Source organism: Callithrix jacchus, chromosome 22 (assembly GCF_049354715.1).
Source record: "Callithrix jacchus isolate 240 chromosome 22, calJac240_pri, whole genome shotgun sequence".
In the NCBI taxonomy this organism is placed as follows: Eukaryota; Metazoa; Chordata; class Mammalia; order Primates; family Cebidae; genus Callithrix; species Callithrix jacchus.
Window position 1 is genome coordinate 39,354,045 of NC_133523.1, and position 17,003 is coordinate 39,371,047.

The window sequence follows — 17,003 nt, forward strand, 5'->3', positions numbered from 1 at the left end:
TTTCTCGTTGCATTTGGGTCACTCCCAGCCTCAGTTGCCAGCTCTGAGGCTGGGCACTTAACCCGTGTCAGGCAGTGGGTGGCGAAGCCCAGGTATCCCCAGATGCTAGAGATGGGAGCATGGCAGGAGGGGGCAGTGTAAAGGTCACTGCCCAAGGACAGGCATCAGGAGCGGGTAGGAGCCATATGTGTGCATGAGGGTGCCTGCCTCCCCCAACCCCCATGCATTCTCCAGCCCACCCCTGCCTGCACTCCAGGGGCCCCCAGTCCTGCTCCCCAGGAAGACGCTCTGTTCCATATACATTGCTAGGCAGAGGGCAGCCCCAGACTTGTTGACTTGGCAGAGATACTAACAGGGCCGCCTGTGCCGGGGGCCAGCATCCCTCTGCCAGGAGTTTGGGGAGGGAGGGAGCGGAGTTGGGCCTGGCAGGGGAGGGTCTGAAGGGCATGGGGGCCAGAGAGGGTGCCCACTCCCCTGCAGGCCCTGTGACGGTCGCCCCGCTGATCCTTCCCCACTGCTCCGAGTCGGATTCCACACACACAGCCTTTATTGAATACCTGCTGGGCAGTGACACTGCTGAGGCAGGAGTCCCACCCCAGTCCAGATCACGGCTGGCATCTCTTTGCCTCCTGTGACACCCCACCTTGCTTTGATACCCACTTCCTGAGTACATGTGACCCCTAGGGCCTGGGATACCTAGCACCAGCCCCCCCCAAATGCAGCAGCCAAGGGTCCAAGGCAGCCACTGTCTCCTGAGGCCAGTGAGGGTGGGGGCAGCAGTGTGCTCAGCAGGTGTGGGGTGGGCTCAGGAGTTCTGAATCACCACCTGGAACTTACCTGGAAGAGAAGGACTGGCTTAGGCTGGAGGCTGGGATGAGGGAGACGCAGAGGACACCTGGATGGCTCTCAGGGGCTTACCCTGTCCCACACTGACAGCCTAAGGGCTGGGCTGGGGCTTTTTCCTCCCCCCGCCCATGTGGCCTGGATCCCTGGGCTGCGTGGGTAACCAGGAGTATGAGGGCCCTGCACAGGCTTCTGTGGTATGCCTCCTCAGTCCTACCCACTGGGGCCCCCATGAGTGGGCCTGGGGAAGTGGCAGAGGGAAAATAACTGGGGGAAGTGGTTGGGCAGGCTGTCCCCAGACAGGAATGGGGCTGCAGCTTGTCTGACAGAGAACACCCCAGCAGGCAGGCTGCAAGTTCCCAGGAGCCAAGTATCAGCGAGGATGACTCCTGTTACGTCCACCTGGGCTCCTGTGCTGGGGGAGGTGTTCACACCGCCAGACACTGCACTCCGGCCCCCAGCCTGCTCCCCAGGAGGACGCTCTGTTCCAGAACTGTGCCAGACGGTTCTCTCTGCAGCGCTGGGGAAGTCATGGGGCCAGGGGCACAGATGGGCCTGCACCTGCTGTGTGGCTGAGCAGGTGACTTATGCCTGGGGCTGCCTCCCAAGCACCAATATAGGAGCAAGCCGGAGCTCCGAGGCCCCCAGCAACTCAAAAAATGAGAAGAATCCCGCCCCCCCCACCGCCATGACTCACAGCCAGGCAGGGCTGCCACGGAAGCGGTGACCACGCTCTCGATGCCCAGGGTACAGAGGGCGCCGCGCAGGAGGCCGCAAGTGAAGGCCAGGAACTGGAAAGGGGACACAGACCAGTGTGGGAAGAGAGGGGAGGCTGGCACCTGAGGTCTGGGGTACCCCTTAGGCCTGGGGAGAGGCCTGACATGGGGTTGGGGCCGAGTACACAGTAGGAAGGGAGGTGTGGACAGGCCCCAGCTCCCTCCCATACCTTGGGCGCTTCCTCCAGATATTGCAGGCCAGCAGCCATGGGGAGGAGGAGGGGGAAGCTGTTGTCCTGCAGGACATAGGTCCCCTGGGGGAGAGGAGAGGCCATGGGTGGTGGTGGGGCCCGTACATTTGAAGTGCAGGGAGGGGAAGTGGGAACCCAGCCTGAGTGCTAGATTGGGCTGAGGCTGGGAAGGCCCCATCTGTGAGAACTGCTAGAGTCACAGCCTTGGCCTCCAGTGCTCTGTACCTGGGGCTTCCTGACCGGCTGAGTACTCCTGCCCTGGGGAGTGTGGGTCCCGCCCCCACCTCCCAGGGTTGTGCAGAAAAACTGGGGACCCAGCCCAGGAAGCGGCAGAGGAGCGGCACAGCGTGGGTGTTCACTGGGGGACTGGACCAGCTTGGGACAAGTGGCATTGCACTGGGGAGAGGGCAGGAGGCCACCAGGGGCTTTCTGCCTATGGATGGCTCACTCCTGGTAGGCGGGGCTGGGGAGGTTCTGGAAACACCCCCTATACCCTAGTGCAGCCTCCTGGCTTCCCTTAGAGGATCAGAGACCCACTAAGGGCTGCGGCCACTGGTAGGAAAGTTCTGGGCAGGTCCCGGGACCTGCTGCTCTGGCACTGGGGCTTCCCCTCCCACTCTCCTGGCCACACCCTTGGGAGGGAGCTGGGCGGGTTGGCAGGCCTGGGTGCTCCCACCTGGTGATTGGTGCGCAGGCTGTCCATCTGCTTCTGGAATATGGCCAGCCACAGGTCTTTGCACAAGAACTTGAGGACATCCAGCTCCTCCCTGAAGGCCAGCATCTCTCGGGGTAGCCTGGTGGGGCAGTGCCAGGCTGAGGATGTGGGGCCAGGCCAGGAAGAGGGAGGAAGCCAGGCCTGACTCCCACATGGAGCAATGTAACCCTCCCCGCCTGGGGCCTGCCCAACCCTGCCAGCCAGGCTGGGGGAGAGCAGGAGGGGCCGCTCTCACCTCTCGCCTAGAGCCTGGCCCACGCGGAAGCCCACACTCTCCAGGACCGACAGGTTCATATTCTGTCCCTAGAAGGCCAGGGGAAAGAAGCTCAGGGGCCCTTGGCCACCTCGAACACAGGGCCACCCAGGGGGATACCTGCAAGGGGACCTGAAAACCAACTTGCTGGTGCCCGTCAACTCAGGGGTGAGCAGGGATGGGTTCCAGCACAGCTTGGCAGGGGCAGGCCTCTAGGGTGCCCGGGCTCCCTCACCCTCCTCTGCAGACCTCGCAGGCTCTCTGGATCCCGACTGTCAGGATCCAAGGACCAGATCCTGCTTCCTTCAGAAACAATGGAGGTCTTCCCCAAGACCCCTTCCCCCGTATGACTCTTCCTGCTAACACCGGTCATGCACTGCAAGTGCTTTCAGTGTGAACCCTCACAACGCCCTGGGACCTGGGCGCTGTGAGTACACCAAGAGGCTCCAGGTGACCTGCCCAAGGCCTGGAGGTTGGGCTACAGGAAAGGGGGCTATGGAAGTCACCCCTATAGTACTGGCCAAGATCCCTGGGTGGACACGTGGAAGGAAGCTCAGGACAGGCAGATCTTCCCATGGGTGCTTGGGAAGGGCAGGCCAGGGTCCACATGGGAGGGGACTGTGCTGACAGAGGCAGGCCCCAGGCAGCAGGCGTGGCAGGAGGGCTGCATGTGCTGTTTGCCTACGTGCCTATGTGTGGACAGCACGGCTGGAGAAGTGCTCATGGATTTTTCTTTTTTGGAGACACTGACTTGTTCTTTTGCCCAGGCTGGAGAGCAATGGCACGATCTTGACTCACTGCAACCTCTGCCTCCTGGGTTCAAGGGATTTTCCTGCCTCAGTCTCCCTAGTAGCTGGGATTACAGGCGTGCACATCAGCACATACGAGTAATTTTCGTATTTTTGGTAGAGATGGGGTTTCACCATGTTGGCCAGGCTGGTCTTGAATTCCTGGCCTCAAATTAGTCGCCCGCCTTGACCTCCCAAAGTGCTGGGATTACAGGCGAGAGCCACTGCACCTGGCCATGGATTTTTTAAACTTTTTTACTCAGGTGATCCACTGCAGAGGAAGGGAGGAGGCCCAGACTGGGGGGCACGAGAAACCCCAGGATGGCTTGGGCATGAGGTACCAGATTTCTCAGAGAAAGCCCAGCAGAGCAGAAGTTGGGGAATGGAAGAGAGGCGGGTGTGGAACCGTGAGCTGCTCTCAGGAGCCTGCAGTCAGCGGGCCTGAGCCCTCCAGCCCTCCCTCTCCCGCCCTCAACCACAACCTTCCCCCGGGAATGGCTGTACCACCACCATCGCCATTGGAATGGGGACGGGAATTCTCCGCTTGGCTCCAGCCCTGGAGAGGGTGTCCCAGCCTGGAGGGCGTCTGAAGAAGGCTTCTTGCAGCCTGCCCCCCACAGCTGCCTCCATCACCCTCTCTGCCGCCCCCTAATACTTGCTTTCCTTGGTCAGGAAGGCTCAGACTTCTGGGCCTTTCTACTGGCTCCCTTCTCTCCTTTCCTCCCTTCCAGCTTGCGTCCCCAGCCCTGCCCACTGCGCACTGTCACTGGATAAGGATGCAGCTCTGTGAAGGCGGGGACCCTGGCTGGCCAATTCACATCCAGCCTTCTGCAGCCGACACAGGGCTTGCCATGTGGGTGGGACTTAATAGACAGGCTGATCAGACAAAGTGCACCAAGACTCCGTCTCAAAAACACAATACAAAAATTAGCTAGGTGTGGTGGCATGCACCCATTTCCCAGCTACTTGGGAAGCTGAGGTGGGAGGATTTCCTGAGCCCAGGAAGTCGCAGCTGCAGTGAGCCACTGCACTCCAGCCTGGGCAACAGAATGAGAACCTGTCCCAAAAAATAAACAAAAATCAAGTAACCCAATTTACTCACTTCTACCAGCTCAGGGTCCTGGGGGGCCAAAGCCCATCCTGGCAGGGCCAAAAGCCGGAACGGATCCTGGACAGGATGCCATCCCATCACAGGGCGCACTGAGGCCCACATTCACTCATGGCCCGTGGAGACCCCGCAGCTCACCCAGCGGACACATCCCAAGGATTGCCCAGAGGAACCTGCACCAGCAGAGGGAGAACCTGCAAACACCAGCCAGACAGCAGCCCCCGGAATCGATATTCTTTTCTCATCAACGTCACAACACAAATGTTATGCCAGGACCCGCGTACTGTGTGCCAGGCATTTTTTTGTTGTTGTTCTTGAGAAGGAGTCTCACTCTGTCTGTCGCCCAGGCTGGAGTGCAATGGCGCAATCTCAGCTCACTGCAACCTCCACCTCCTGGGTTCAAGCAATTCTCCTGCCTCAGCCTCTGGAGCTGGGATTACAGGTGTGTGCCACCACGCCTGGCTAATTTTTTGTGTTTTTAGTAGAGACAGGGTTTCTCCATGTTGGCCAGGCTGGTCTCAAACTCTTGACCTTGTGATTCAACCGCCTCAGCCTAAGTGCTGGGATTACAGGCGTGAGCTGCTGCGCTGAGCCAGGTGTTCTCTACAGCTGTTTTACCTTTCCAGCCTCACAAGGAGGCTGTATTTCACTGGTGGAAACTGGGAACCTGTCCATGGCATCCTGAGCACAGGGCTGTCTTTCACACCCCAGCAGGTCTAGATGGGAGTGCGTGGGGGGTGAACAGTCATGGCGATTGGCCTGGCAGAGGTGGGGAGTGCTAGGAATGGGGGATCTGAGCAGAGGTTGCCCGTATCTCAGGCCAAGTTGCCCCTTCCCCTGCCCCTTGGCAGGCCTTGCTCTCATGGGTGACAGCGACACTGTCTGTCACTGTTGCACTGCGCTGGCGCTCCCTCTGGTGTCCTCAGGCACGGCAGGGGCAGCCACAGAGCAGGAGCTCAGGGAAGGGTCTGATGACTGCCGGAGACGGGCAGGTGTGTGAGAGACGGTGGGAAGAGACTCTGCTTGGGTCCTTCACACCAGCACTGGTATAGAGCCACCTGCCCGGGTCCAGATTGGCCCCAGCACTTACCAGGTGTGGGCCCTGGGCCAGTGGCTGACTGGGCCTCAGTTTCCTCGTGTGTAAACAGAGGGCCATTTTGTTTGTGTTTGAGACAGGGTCTCACTCTGCCACCCAGGCTGGAGTGCGATGGCAGGATCTCAGCTCACTGCAGCCTCCACCTCCTGGGTTCAGGTGATCCTCTTACCTCTGTCTCCCAAGTAGCTGGGACTACAGGCATGAGCCACCACACCCAACTCAAACGAGGATAACATTAACGGCAGCTACCTGTGGGACCCTCACCAGCAGCAGGGCTTAGTAGAAGCACATTCTGCCCTGAAGCAGGAGGGAGCGGTGGGGGCCGATGCTGCCTCCTTCCAGTCTCTCCTGTCTGCCCCGCCCCTCGGCTGTTTTCCAGGCACCTGCTGGCTCCTGGGCAGAGGCTGACCCTGTTCAACCGCCACCTGCAGAGCCACTCCCTGCGAGGCCCGGGGTGTGCTGGGGAACTCAGGGAAGCAGCAGGAACCCTGGTTCCTGCCTTAAGAAGAGCACAGAGAGAAGTGCTGGCACACAGGTGAGTGAGGGGTGGGCGCGAGAAGCCGGCATGACTCCCGGCTGTCGCCCTCAACTCTCCTCCTTCATCCAGCAAGGCGTCCTGCTCCAGCCCAGATCCCGCCTGTGCCCGCTCAGATCTCCCATCCTGTCCCCGCTCAGCCCTGCAGGTTTACCCACCACAGCCTCTGCCCTAAGCTCCTACAGTGCTGGGGCTCTTCCCAGGCCAACCTCCATTCAGTCCATTCCTGTGGCCAGGGAGGTCCTTCTAGAATATACATCTGAGCCAGGCGCACCTCAGTTTAAACCCTGCTGTGGCTCCCACCGCCTTCGGGATAGAGCCCAGTTCCCAGGAGGGCCTCGCCTGGGGCTCCCAGCCTCACAGGCTCAGCATTGCATTCTGGGCCGAGGGCAGGGACCATCTGATGACTGATCTGCCTGCCCCACGCCCTCCGAAAGGGCTGCCCAAGTGCACTCTGAGGGCATGGTGGATGGAGGCCTGGCCCAGCAGGCTATTTTGGAGGGTCTCAGGCCTGGCCTGGGACAGCAGGTGGCGGCACCTCAGCTCTTCACTACACAGACTCAGAGGAATGCTCTCTTTGCCCAATGGCTTCCCTTGTCTTCAAAGCCTCTGGGGTAGAAAAGCCCCCGCTGCTTCCTCCAAGGGCTCCTCCTGCCTCGGGAACAAAGGCCCCCAGCGCCTCTGGCCAGTCACCCACTTCAAATCCTGTGACAGCACAGGAGAACGGCCACAAATAACCACCGTATTCGTAAGACAGGAGGCCGCAAAAGCCCTACACTCTGGCTGTGGCTCCTGGGCACCGGTGCTTTTGGGGACAGAGATGAAGGAGTCACCATCCTTGTCCTCAAGGAGGTCTGGAGCTGGTGGGAAAGGCAGGCCTGCGCTACCCAGAAGCCTGGGTTCTGACTCTGCCTTTGATTCCCGCTGCACGGCCTCAGGAAATCCCTTCGCCTCCCAAGCAGGCAGTTCCTTCTCTGTGAATCGGGAGGGCTGTTGTGATGACTAGCCAGTAAACACTGTGCCAGTATTGGACAGACGTCCGCAGACAATGGGAGGCCTGCTTGGTTCAGAGGAACGCTTTGGGCCAAAGAGAAGGAATGAAGAGTTGGGACCAATGAAGAGAAAGGAGAAGTGAAGCCAATTCTCATGAGGCCCCCTGAAAGACGGGGCTCCTCAGAAGGAAGGAGTGCGGGGAAACTACATAGTTCTTGCCCCTGGCTGCACCCGAGAGCCACCTGGGAGTTTTATGAGGCCTGACGCTCAGTGGCAGCTGGGTAGGGAACCCCTGCCCAAGGTCCCAGGCACATTCGTGTACTCTGAAGGGCCGGCGGTGAGCAGAGCTGAGCAAGCCAGTTTCTCACACTTGCTTGACCACAGAAACCCATTAAAATCCCTCCCAGGGCAAGTATTGGGAAATGCAAGTGAGAGTTTATAGCATGGGCTTTGGAAGCGGGAGGCCTGGTCGCGTTCCTGACTCTGCCGCTTGCGAGGAACTCCATCCATCAAAGCCTCCGTCGCACCATCTATAAAGTGGGAGGACCATGCCGACCTCTCTGGGTCATCAGAAGATCAAACATCAAGAGTGCAGAGCTATGAAAGCGCGCAGAAGCACTGATATGGGGGAGGGAGGGAGCAGCCTCACTGCTTGTAAACCAGTGGCCCCCAGCTCCCACGCATCCCCGCCCGCCACGGGACAGGGTGTGCATTCACCTCCTCAACATCCCCTTCTCATGACCCACTACTCTGAGGGCATGGTGGATGGAGGCCTGGCCCAGCAGGCTATTTTGGGGCGTCTCAGGCCTGGCCTCGGAGAGCAGGTGGCGGCGCCTCAGCTCTTCACTACACAGACTGAGAGGAATGCTCTGAGCCAGGGCATACGGTGGTGGTCAACACAAACCCAGGCCCGTCACACATAGTGCATTCTGGCAGGGGGAGACGAATGTGAATCAAAGGATCATACAGATACACAATTCAGAAGCATCCTGGCAGGGCGTGGTGGCGCACACCTGTAATCCCAGGTGTGAGTTTTTGGGAGGCTGAGGCCAGAGGATTGCTTGAGCCCAGGAGTTTAAAATCAGCCTGGGTAACACAGTGAGAACACATCTCTACAAAAAATAAAAGCAGGGCATGGTGGTGCGCTCCTGCACTCCTAGCTATTTGGGAGGCTGAGGTGGGAGGATCACTTGAGCCCAGGAGTGTGAGGCTACAGTGAACTCCGATCGTGCCACAGCACTCCTGCTTGGGTGACAGAGCAAGACTCTCTTAAAAAAGTAAATCGGGCCGGGCACGGTGGCTCGCGCCTGTAATCCCAGCACTTCGGGAGCCTGAGGCAGGTGGATCATGAGGTCAAGAGATCGAGACCATCCTGGTCAACATGGTGAAACCCCATCTCTACTAAAAATACAAAAAATTAGCTGGGCATGGTGGTGCATGCCTGTAATCCCAGCTACTCAGGAGGCTGAGGCAGAAGAATTGCCTGAACCCAGGAGGCGGAGGTTGTGGTGAGCCGAGATCGCGTCATTGCACTCCAGCCTGGGTAACAAGAGCGAAACTCCATCTCAAAAAAAAAAAAAAAAAGTAAATCAAGCCCAGGGGCAGTGGCTAACGCTTGTATTCTCAGCACTTGGGGAGACTGAGGCATGCAGATCACCTGAGGTTGGCAGTTCAAGACCAGCCAGACCCCATCTAACATAAAGAAACCCCATCTCTACTAAAAATACAAAATTAGCTGGGTGAAGTAATGCATGCCTGCAATCCCAACTACTTGGGAGGCTGAGGCAGGGGAATAGCTTGAATCCACGAGCTGGAGGTTACAGTAAGCCAAGATCGTGCCACTGCACTCCAGCCTGGGCAACAGAGCAAGACCCCATCTCAAAAAAAAAAAAAATCAAATACATTCTTATTGAGTGTGATGAAGCCTATCAAGAAAAAAGTGGGAGAAGGAGACCAGACAATGTATAAAGGAGATCCAAACTCGGGAGCAGGGAAGGCTTCCCTGGGGAAGGATAGTTGAATTGAGATCCGAAGGATGAACAGGTGTTAGTTAGCATGGTGAAGATGTGACAGGTGGAATGAGCCGGGAGGAGGGGGGAAAGCACTGGACAAGGGCAGAGGAGGGGCCACACAAGAAAGATATTTAGACGGCAGACTGGCCAGAGCCTGGTGGAGGACTGCAGGTGAGGGAGAAAAGGCAGGTGTGGGGACTCTGGGGCTTCTGGTTTGAAAGCCAGTAAGGATATGGAGTGTGGAGACAAGACTACCCGCCCCCAGGCTGACGCACACTCCCTGGGCCTGTACCTTCCTCATAGCAGTTACACAATGTACCAGATACTTAACTCATTGACTTGTCTGTCTCCTCCAACCATGAGGAAGCTCCAGGAGGGCAAAGATTTTTGATAGTTCAATGAGTAATCCCCATGTTTTCTCAGAGACGGTCTCACTTCGTCACCCAGGCTGCAGCGCCATGACATGATCATAGCTCACTGCAGCCCTGAACTCCTGGGCCCAGGCAATCCTCCCACCTCAGCCTCCCGAGTTGCTGGTGGTATATGCACGTGTCATCACACCCAGCTAATTTAAAACATTTCTTTTAGAGGTGGGGTCTTGCTATGCTGCCCAGGCTAGTCTTGAACGCTGGGCCTCAAGTGATTCTCCCACCTCTGCCTGCTGAGTAGCTGGGATTACATTTCAAGTCACCACACCTGGCTAAATGTATTTTTTATTTATGATGTTTCAACTTATGATAGTTTACATCTGTACATTGAGATGATAGCAAGCAACATCCTCTCTGGGGTTTCCTGGAAGGAAACCAGAGCAGTAAAAACGTCTTACATATAGGTCAGGCCCAGCAGCTCATGCCTGTAATCCCAGTACTCTGGGAAGCCAAGGCAGGCGAACTGTATGTCCAGAAGCTCAAGAGCAGCCTGGTCAGCATGGCAAAATCCTGTCTCTACAAAAAGTCTAAAAATTAAGGCCAGGTGGGCTGGCTCACGCCTGTAATCCCAGCACTCTGGGAGGCCAAGGGGGGTGGATCACGAGGTCAGGAGATGGAGGTTATCCTGGCCAACATGGTGAAACCCCATCTCTACTAAAAGTACAAAAAATTAGCCAAGCGTAGTGGCGTATGCTTGTAGTCCCAGCTACTCAGGAGGCTGAGGCAGGAGAATCACTTGAACCTGGGAGGCAGAGGTCAAAGTGAGCCGAGATCATGCCACTGCACTCCAGCCTGAGCTAAAGAGTGAGACTCTGTCTCAAAAAAAGGAAAAATTAGCCAGGTGGGATGAAGCACACCTATAGTCCCGACTACTTGGGAGGCTGAGTGGGGAGGATCGCTTGAGCCTTCGAGGTGGAGGCTGCATTGAGCCGACACTGCATTCCAGCCTGGGTGACAAAGTGAGACCCCCATCTCAAAAACAAAACAAAACAAGGCCCAGCGCCTTAGCTCACGCCTATCATCCTAGCACTTTGGGAGGCCAAGGCATGCGGATCACCTGGGGTTGGGAGTTCTGAGACCAGCCTGGCCAACATGGCAAAACCCCATTTCTACTAAAAATACAAAAATTAGCCAGGCATGGTGGTGCCAGCCCCACTTGTGGTCCCAGCTACTTGGGAAGCTGGGGAGTGGGATGGTCACTTGAGTCCAGGAGGTTGAGGCAGCAGTGAGCCATGACTGCACCACTGCACTCCAGCCAGCCTGGGTGACAGGGCGGGACCCTGTCATACACACGCTCCCAGGCCGATTACAGTAGTTCAGGCCTATAATCCTAGCACTTTGAGAGCTTAGGCGGGAGAATCACTTGGGCCTAGGGGTTCGAGACCAGCCTGGGCAATACAGCAAGACTCATCTTTTTTTTGGTCCCAAGGTCCCACCATTGCCCAGGCAGGAGTGCAATGGTGGGACCTTGGCTCATTGCAACCTTCGCCTCCTGGGTTCAAGCCATTCTGTCTCAGCCTCCTGTGTAGCTGGAATTACAGGCACTCGCCATCATGCCTGGTTATAATTTTTGTAGAAATAGGGTTCACCATGTTGGCCAGGCTGGTCTTGAACTCCTGACCTCCGCCTCCTGGGTTCAAGCGACTCTCCTGCCTCAGCCTTCTGAGTCGCTCGGATTACAGGCGCCCGCCACCACACCTGGCTAATTGTTGTATTTTTAGTAGAGACAGGGTTTCGCCATGTTGTCGAACTCCTGACCTCAGGTGATCAACCCACCTCGGCCTCCCAAAGTGCTGGGATCACAGGCCTGAGCCACCGGGCCCAGCGGTATATTTCTGTTAATTATTTGACTCCCCTAGTGAATGTAAGCTTCAGGAGGACAGGGATTCTGTATTAAAGAGTGCCTGGAATACAACAGGCGCTCACTATGTGGGTGTCGAATGAATAAATGTCCCACTCTCAGGCTTAGGTACGTTATGATGGTCACTTTACAAACGAGAAAACTAGGACACAAAAAGATTAAGTCACTGGGTCGCACACCTAGTGAGTGGCGGAGGCGAGTCCTCGGCACACACTCAATAACAGCATTACTGCGATTACCAGCCGCTTACTCAGGCCTTGAGCGAAGTGCTTTACCCTAAGTCATCTCGCTCAATTTAGCAATAACCCCGAGCCGGCACCGTCACGAACCCAACTTTCCAGAGGAAGAAGCCAGCGCCAGATGTTGTCCTGTAAGACAGGGGCTAGGCTGCGGTTCGAACCCTGACGGTTGACGTGCCCTCCGCGCTCCCCGAGGCGTTACCGTGGCGGCCCCCGGTTCCTCCCCCCGGGGCTCGGCGCTCACCCCCGGGCCGGGGTCGGGGTCGTGAGCCCACAACTCCGCCACCATCTCCGTGTGAAGGAACTCGAACAGCACAGCATCCGCCATGCGCCCTCCTCGCGCGCCTAAAGAACCGCCCAGCCCTTCCCGTTTTCATTGGCCAGGCTGGGTAAGCCCCGCCTCCTCGTTTCAGCTTCACGTGGCGCGCGCGTGAGCCTGGGACACTAGGGGGTTGGGCCTACCCCGCCTTTGATTGGCCACACGTGACATCTTCTGCCCTTACTTCCGTCCCTTCCTATTTCCGGGTTCTCGAGCATTCCTATTGGCCAAATTACTGGTTTTACACGTGACAAATTCGGCTTTTAAAACCCCTATTTGTCCACTACAGACTTTCCTCGCCACACAACCCGGAAGAGCCGGCCCAGCCGCTTCTCTGTTGGTGGTTCCTCCATTCAAGGAACGCCCTCAAAGCTGATGCTGAGAACTTGCTTCCTGATTGGTAGCCGGCCGAGTACACGTGACTTGGCCGCTATTGCCCGCCCAACCCGCTCCCCTATTGGTCAAGATCACAGCCCTTCAGCTGCCACGGTGAGGACGCAGCACTCAGGCAAGGAAGCGGATCCCGGAGGTTCGGAGCGTCAGCTGGCGGGTACGGTCTTTGGCGATAGCGCTTCCCCCATCCCATGAATGCCCCCGCTGCGGAGTCTAGTCGGGCTGTCATTTTTTCTGAGACTTTGGCACTGGTCCCGAGCAGCTCACGGGCCTATGTGCTTCCGGGTCTAAGACTGGCATGGTGGACCAGGTGGAGGGTGTGGCCTCTACTGAGAGGCAAATTCGTAAAGAGCTCAGCTTGGGACTCCGGGGGAACTCGGGCCCCAGAGCCATGATCGAGCTGATCAGTTTCCCCATCTGTACACTGGAGAGCCTGGGGTCCAGTAACTCCCATCATCACCCACTTTACAGAAGAGGAAACTGAGGCCCAGGCAGGGGGAGCAGCTGACCCCAACTCGTTAAGAGAATCAGCGAAGGGGCTGGGAATCCAGGTCCTGCGCCTTTTATCCACTGCGGCGCCGGTCTCACTTGCAGTCCCGTCGCTCTTCTCCCCTAGCTCGGCGCCATGGCGTCCCAGGGTCGGCGGCGGAGGCACCCACGGAGGCTGGAGACGGTGGTGCCGGGGGAAGCGACTGAGACGGATTCGGAGCCCTCTGCGTCCTCGTCGGAGGAGGAGGAGCTGTACCTGGGTCCTTCGGGCCCGACGCGCGGCCGCCCCACGGGGCTGCGGGTGGCTGGGGAAGCCGCGGAGACCGACTCGGACCCGGAGCCGGAGCCGACGGCCGCGCCGAGGGACCTGCCTCCGCTTGTGGTGCAGCGGGATTCGGCGGAGGAGGCCTGGGGCGCGGAGGAGGCCCCGGCGCCCACCCCCGCGCTCTCACTCCTGCAACTTCGGCTGGCGGAGAGCCAGGCTCGTCTGGACCATGACGTGGCGGCCGCCGTGAGCGGTGTGTACCGCCGTGCGGGCCGCGACGTGGCCGCTCTGGCTAGTAGGCTGGCGGCAGCCCAGGCGGCGGGGCTGGCGGCGGCCCACAGTGTGCGCCTGGCACGCGGGGACCTCTGCGCGCTGGCTGAGCGCCTGGACATCGTGGCTGGCTGCCGCCTGCTGCCGGACATCCGCGGCGTGCCGGGTACCGAGCCTGAGCAGGACCCGGGGCCGCGGGCCTAGCCGTGATTCTACTTCCCAACCAGACTACCTGACTCTGCAATTTGGGAGTAGGCCTTGCTGCCTCTGGAACCTGACTCTGTCCCTTGTGTCTCTCTTTATTTTATTTTATTTTAAATACGGGGTTTCACCATGTTGGCCAGGCTGGTTTCGAACTCTTCATCTCAGATAATCCTCCCGCCTCAGCCTCCCAAAGTGCTGGGATTACAGGTGTGAGCCACCGCGCCTGGCCCCTTGTGTCTCTTAACCCCCACACCACGCCCCCATCTTGGTGTCACCCATGGGGGCTAATCCGGTCCCCTTGGATAATGCCTTGTATTGGATATAGTTCAGCCGCTACTGTGGAGACCAGGGTCCCACTACCCTTAGACCTGGTTCCTCCCTGCTGATCCTGACCCTGCTCCCTGATTCTGAGCCTTGCCCTGGGGCTTGGCTCCAGCCTTTGATAAATAGTTGCTCCTTAGTTTAAACTGTTTCCACTCTAGGGGCTCACCATGTCATATTTTTTCTTCTGCCTTTCTTTTCTTTTTACTGTCTCTCCCTTTTTTTTTTTTGAGGTGGAGTTTCACTCGTTACCCAGGCTGGAGTGCAGTGGTGGGATCTCGGCTCACTGCAACCTCCGCTTCCTGGGTTCAAGCAATTCTCCTGCCTCAGCCTCCGGAGTAGCTGGGACTACAGGCGCACGCCACCATGCCCAGCTAATTTTTGTATTTTTAGTAGAGACGGGGTTTCACCTTGTTGACCAGGATGGTCTCGATCTCTTGACCTCGTGATCCACCCACCTCGGCCTCCCAAAGTGCTGGGATTATAGGCGTGAGCCACCGCGCCTGGCCTTTTTTTTTTTTTTGAGGTAGGGTCTCTGTCACGCAGGCTAGAGTGCAGTGGTAGGGTCAGCATTCACTGTAGCCTCTACCACAGGCCCAAGTGATCCTCCCACCACAGCCTTCCAGAGTTTGGGGACTGCAGACCCACGCCACCACACCCAGTTGCCTGGTTAATTTTTCTTCTGACCGTTTGAAGAGGGAAGAAGGTCTCATTATGTTGCCCAGGCTTGTCTTAAACGCCCGGGCTCAAGAGATTCTCCCACCTTGATCCTCCCACCTTGGCGTCCCAAGGTGCTGGGGTTACAGGTGCAAGCCAGCACACCGGGCTGTGCTCCGCCTTTCTGAGTTTGGTTTCTGCTCATGGTTTGGGGGCTTGTTCCCGTTCTAACCACAGGAACTCAGGATACGACACAGCTTCCCCGCTGTCTTCCTTCACTCTGTTGGCTACATCTCCCATCCTAGCTCCACTGCCGGAACTTCCCTCCCCCTAGACTGGGTCTTTGTTTTGTTTTTAGAGACAGGGTCTCCGTGGTCCAGGCTGGAGTGCAGTGGCACGATCTCTGCTCACTGCAACCTTTACCTCCCAAGTTCCAGCGATTCTCCTGCCTCAGTCTTAAAACTAGCTGGGATAACAGGTGGGCACCCCCATGCCTGGCTAATTTTTATATTTTTAGTAGAGATGGGGTTTCACCATGTTGGCCAGGCTGGCCTTGAACTCCTGGCCTCAGGTGATCTGCCCACCTCACCTCCCAAAGTGCTGGGATTACAAGTGTGGGCCACCGTGCCCGACCAGCTGGGTCCTTGTTCTGCTGCCCGGGCGGGGCCTTGGTTCTAGTTTTTGCTCTCCCGTCTCTTGCCTCCTCCTCCTCCTCCTCGTTGAGCTCAGCTCCACCCTCTCAGCCTGATTTTGTTTCCTGAGTCTAGCTGTGCCGTGGGGTAGGTCTCGCTTCCTATTGCTGTCTCTATCCTGCTTACACCTCCCCGATCCTGGGTTCTGGAGACTCCCTATGGTTTCCTTCCTTCTGCAGGCCCAAAATGACGGCCCCTCCTAACCCAAGGCAGGCGATCTTCCTCCCGACTCTGAACCAAGGTGGCATTACCCGCAGGCCCCTCTAGGCCAACGTGATGCTTGCTCTCAACTCTAAGGCCAAGGTGGTGGCCTCTCCTGATGCCCCAGACCTGAAGTGACACCCTTCAGGCACTTCAGGCCTGGTTCAGTCCTGCCCTGGTGCTTTGGGCACCAGACGACAGCGCTTTACGGATAACAGTATAACGCGGGTGGATTTCACTACGTTGGCTCCTAGATGCTGTAAAAGGCCTGGGATTTCAGACTTGGCTCAGGACCTGGGGTGAGCAGCCGCCCTCTGCTCCTTTGCACCTGCCCGCGTCCAGCCCCAGCTCTGGTCCTTCAGCTGCGTTCATATTGACTGACCTCTCCCAGCCTATCACCCTCTCCCTTGTCCCAATCCAAAGCCAAGTTCTGAGGCTCCAGGATGGAGAATGGGCAGGAGCTTTTCATGGCAGACTGATTAAAACTCTAAGCCTTTACCCTTACGGTTAGTTCCTCTTGTCTCCCTCCGCCAAGCTGGGGGTGTGTTGGTTGACTTCTATGAGAATGGGGGTCCCAAGGCCTCCATGCCTGGCCCTATGGAAGCTGAAGCTGTAGTTGGGAAATCGGGGGCCCTAGATTTTTACCCTGGTTCTATATTTACTTATATTTTATTAATTGAACACACACATTTTGGGTACCTGGCCTGTGCTGAGGCTGGGGGTATAGCCCTCACGTAGGCCACAGTCCAGTGGGAGAAACTGGTAAGATGTTCTCACAGAGAGTTGTAGTAATCATATTTTTTTGAGACAGAGTCTTGCTCTTGCCCAGGCCGGAGTGCAATGGCGCCATACCGGCTCACCACAACCTCCGGCTCCTGGGTTCAAGCGATTCTCCTGCCTCAGCCTCCTGAGTAGCAGGGATTACAGTCACATGCCACTAGGCCCAGCTCAGTTTTTTGTATTTTTAGTACAGACGGGGTTTCACCATGTTGGTCAGGCTGGTCTTGAACTTCTGACCTTGTGATCCGTCTGTCTTGGCCTCCCAAAGTGCTGGGATTACAGGCGTGAGCCACCGAGCCCAGCCTAGTAATCATAATTTATAGTTTAAATTTTTTTTTTTTTTTGAGACAGAGTTTCACTCTTGTTGCCCAGGCTGGAGTGCAATGGCGTGATCTCGGCTCACCGCAACCTCCGCCTCCCGGGTTCAAGCGATTCTCCTGCCGCAGCCACCCAAGTAGCTGTGATTACAGGCATGCGCCACCATGCCCGGCTGATTTTGTATTTTTAGTAGAGACGGGGTTTCTCCATGTTGGTCATGCTGGACTTGAACTCCCGACCTCGGTTGATCTGCCCA

General features: G+C 57.4%; 2 protein-coding genes across 5 annotated transcripts; one reads left to right on the forward strand and one right to left on the reverse strand.

The window, feature by feature from the left end:
* Positions 1–529: 529 nt before the first annotated feature.
* Positions 530–12,185, reverse strand: TRAPPC6A (trafficking protein particle complex subunit 6A). 4 transcript variants are annotated; one of them, XM_078360132.1, is made up of 7 exons: positions 12,083–12,185; positions 11,929–11,967; positions 2,761–2,828; positions 2,487–2,604; positions 1,790–1,873; positions 1,541–1,634; positions 530–837 (listed from the first exon to the last, which is right to left on the reverse strand). In XM_078360132.1, exons 1-7 carry the CDS (start codon positions 12,164–12,166, stop codon positions 806–808), a joined length of 519 nt encoding a protein of 172 aa, XP_078216258.1. In that variant the 5' UTR covers positions 12,167–12,185; the 3' UTR covers positions 530–805. The 4 variants fall into 4 exon arrangements, with proteins under 4 accessions (XP_078216258.1, XP_008986467.1, XP_078216259.1 ...); XM_008988219.5 differs by lacking the exon at positions 11,929–11,967; XM_078360133.1 differs by lacking the exon at positions 1,790–1,873.
* A 455-nt stretch (positions 12,186–12,640) lies between these two features.
* BLOC1S3 (biogenesis of lysosomal organelles complex 1 subunit 3) lies at positions 12,641–16,153 on the forward strand. The gene is made up of 2 exons (XM_035283980.3): positions 12,641–12,707; positions 13,167–16,153. Exon 2 carries the CDS (start codon positions 13,176–13,178, stop codon positions 13,776–13,778), a length of 603 nt encoding a protein of 200 aa, XP_035139871.1. The 5' UTR covers positions 12,641–12,707; positions 13,167–13,175; the 3' UTR covers positions 13,779–16,153.
* Positions 16,154–17,003: the final 850 nt, after the last annotated feature.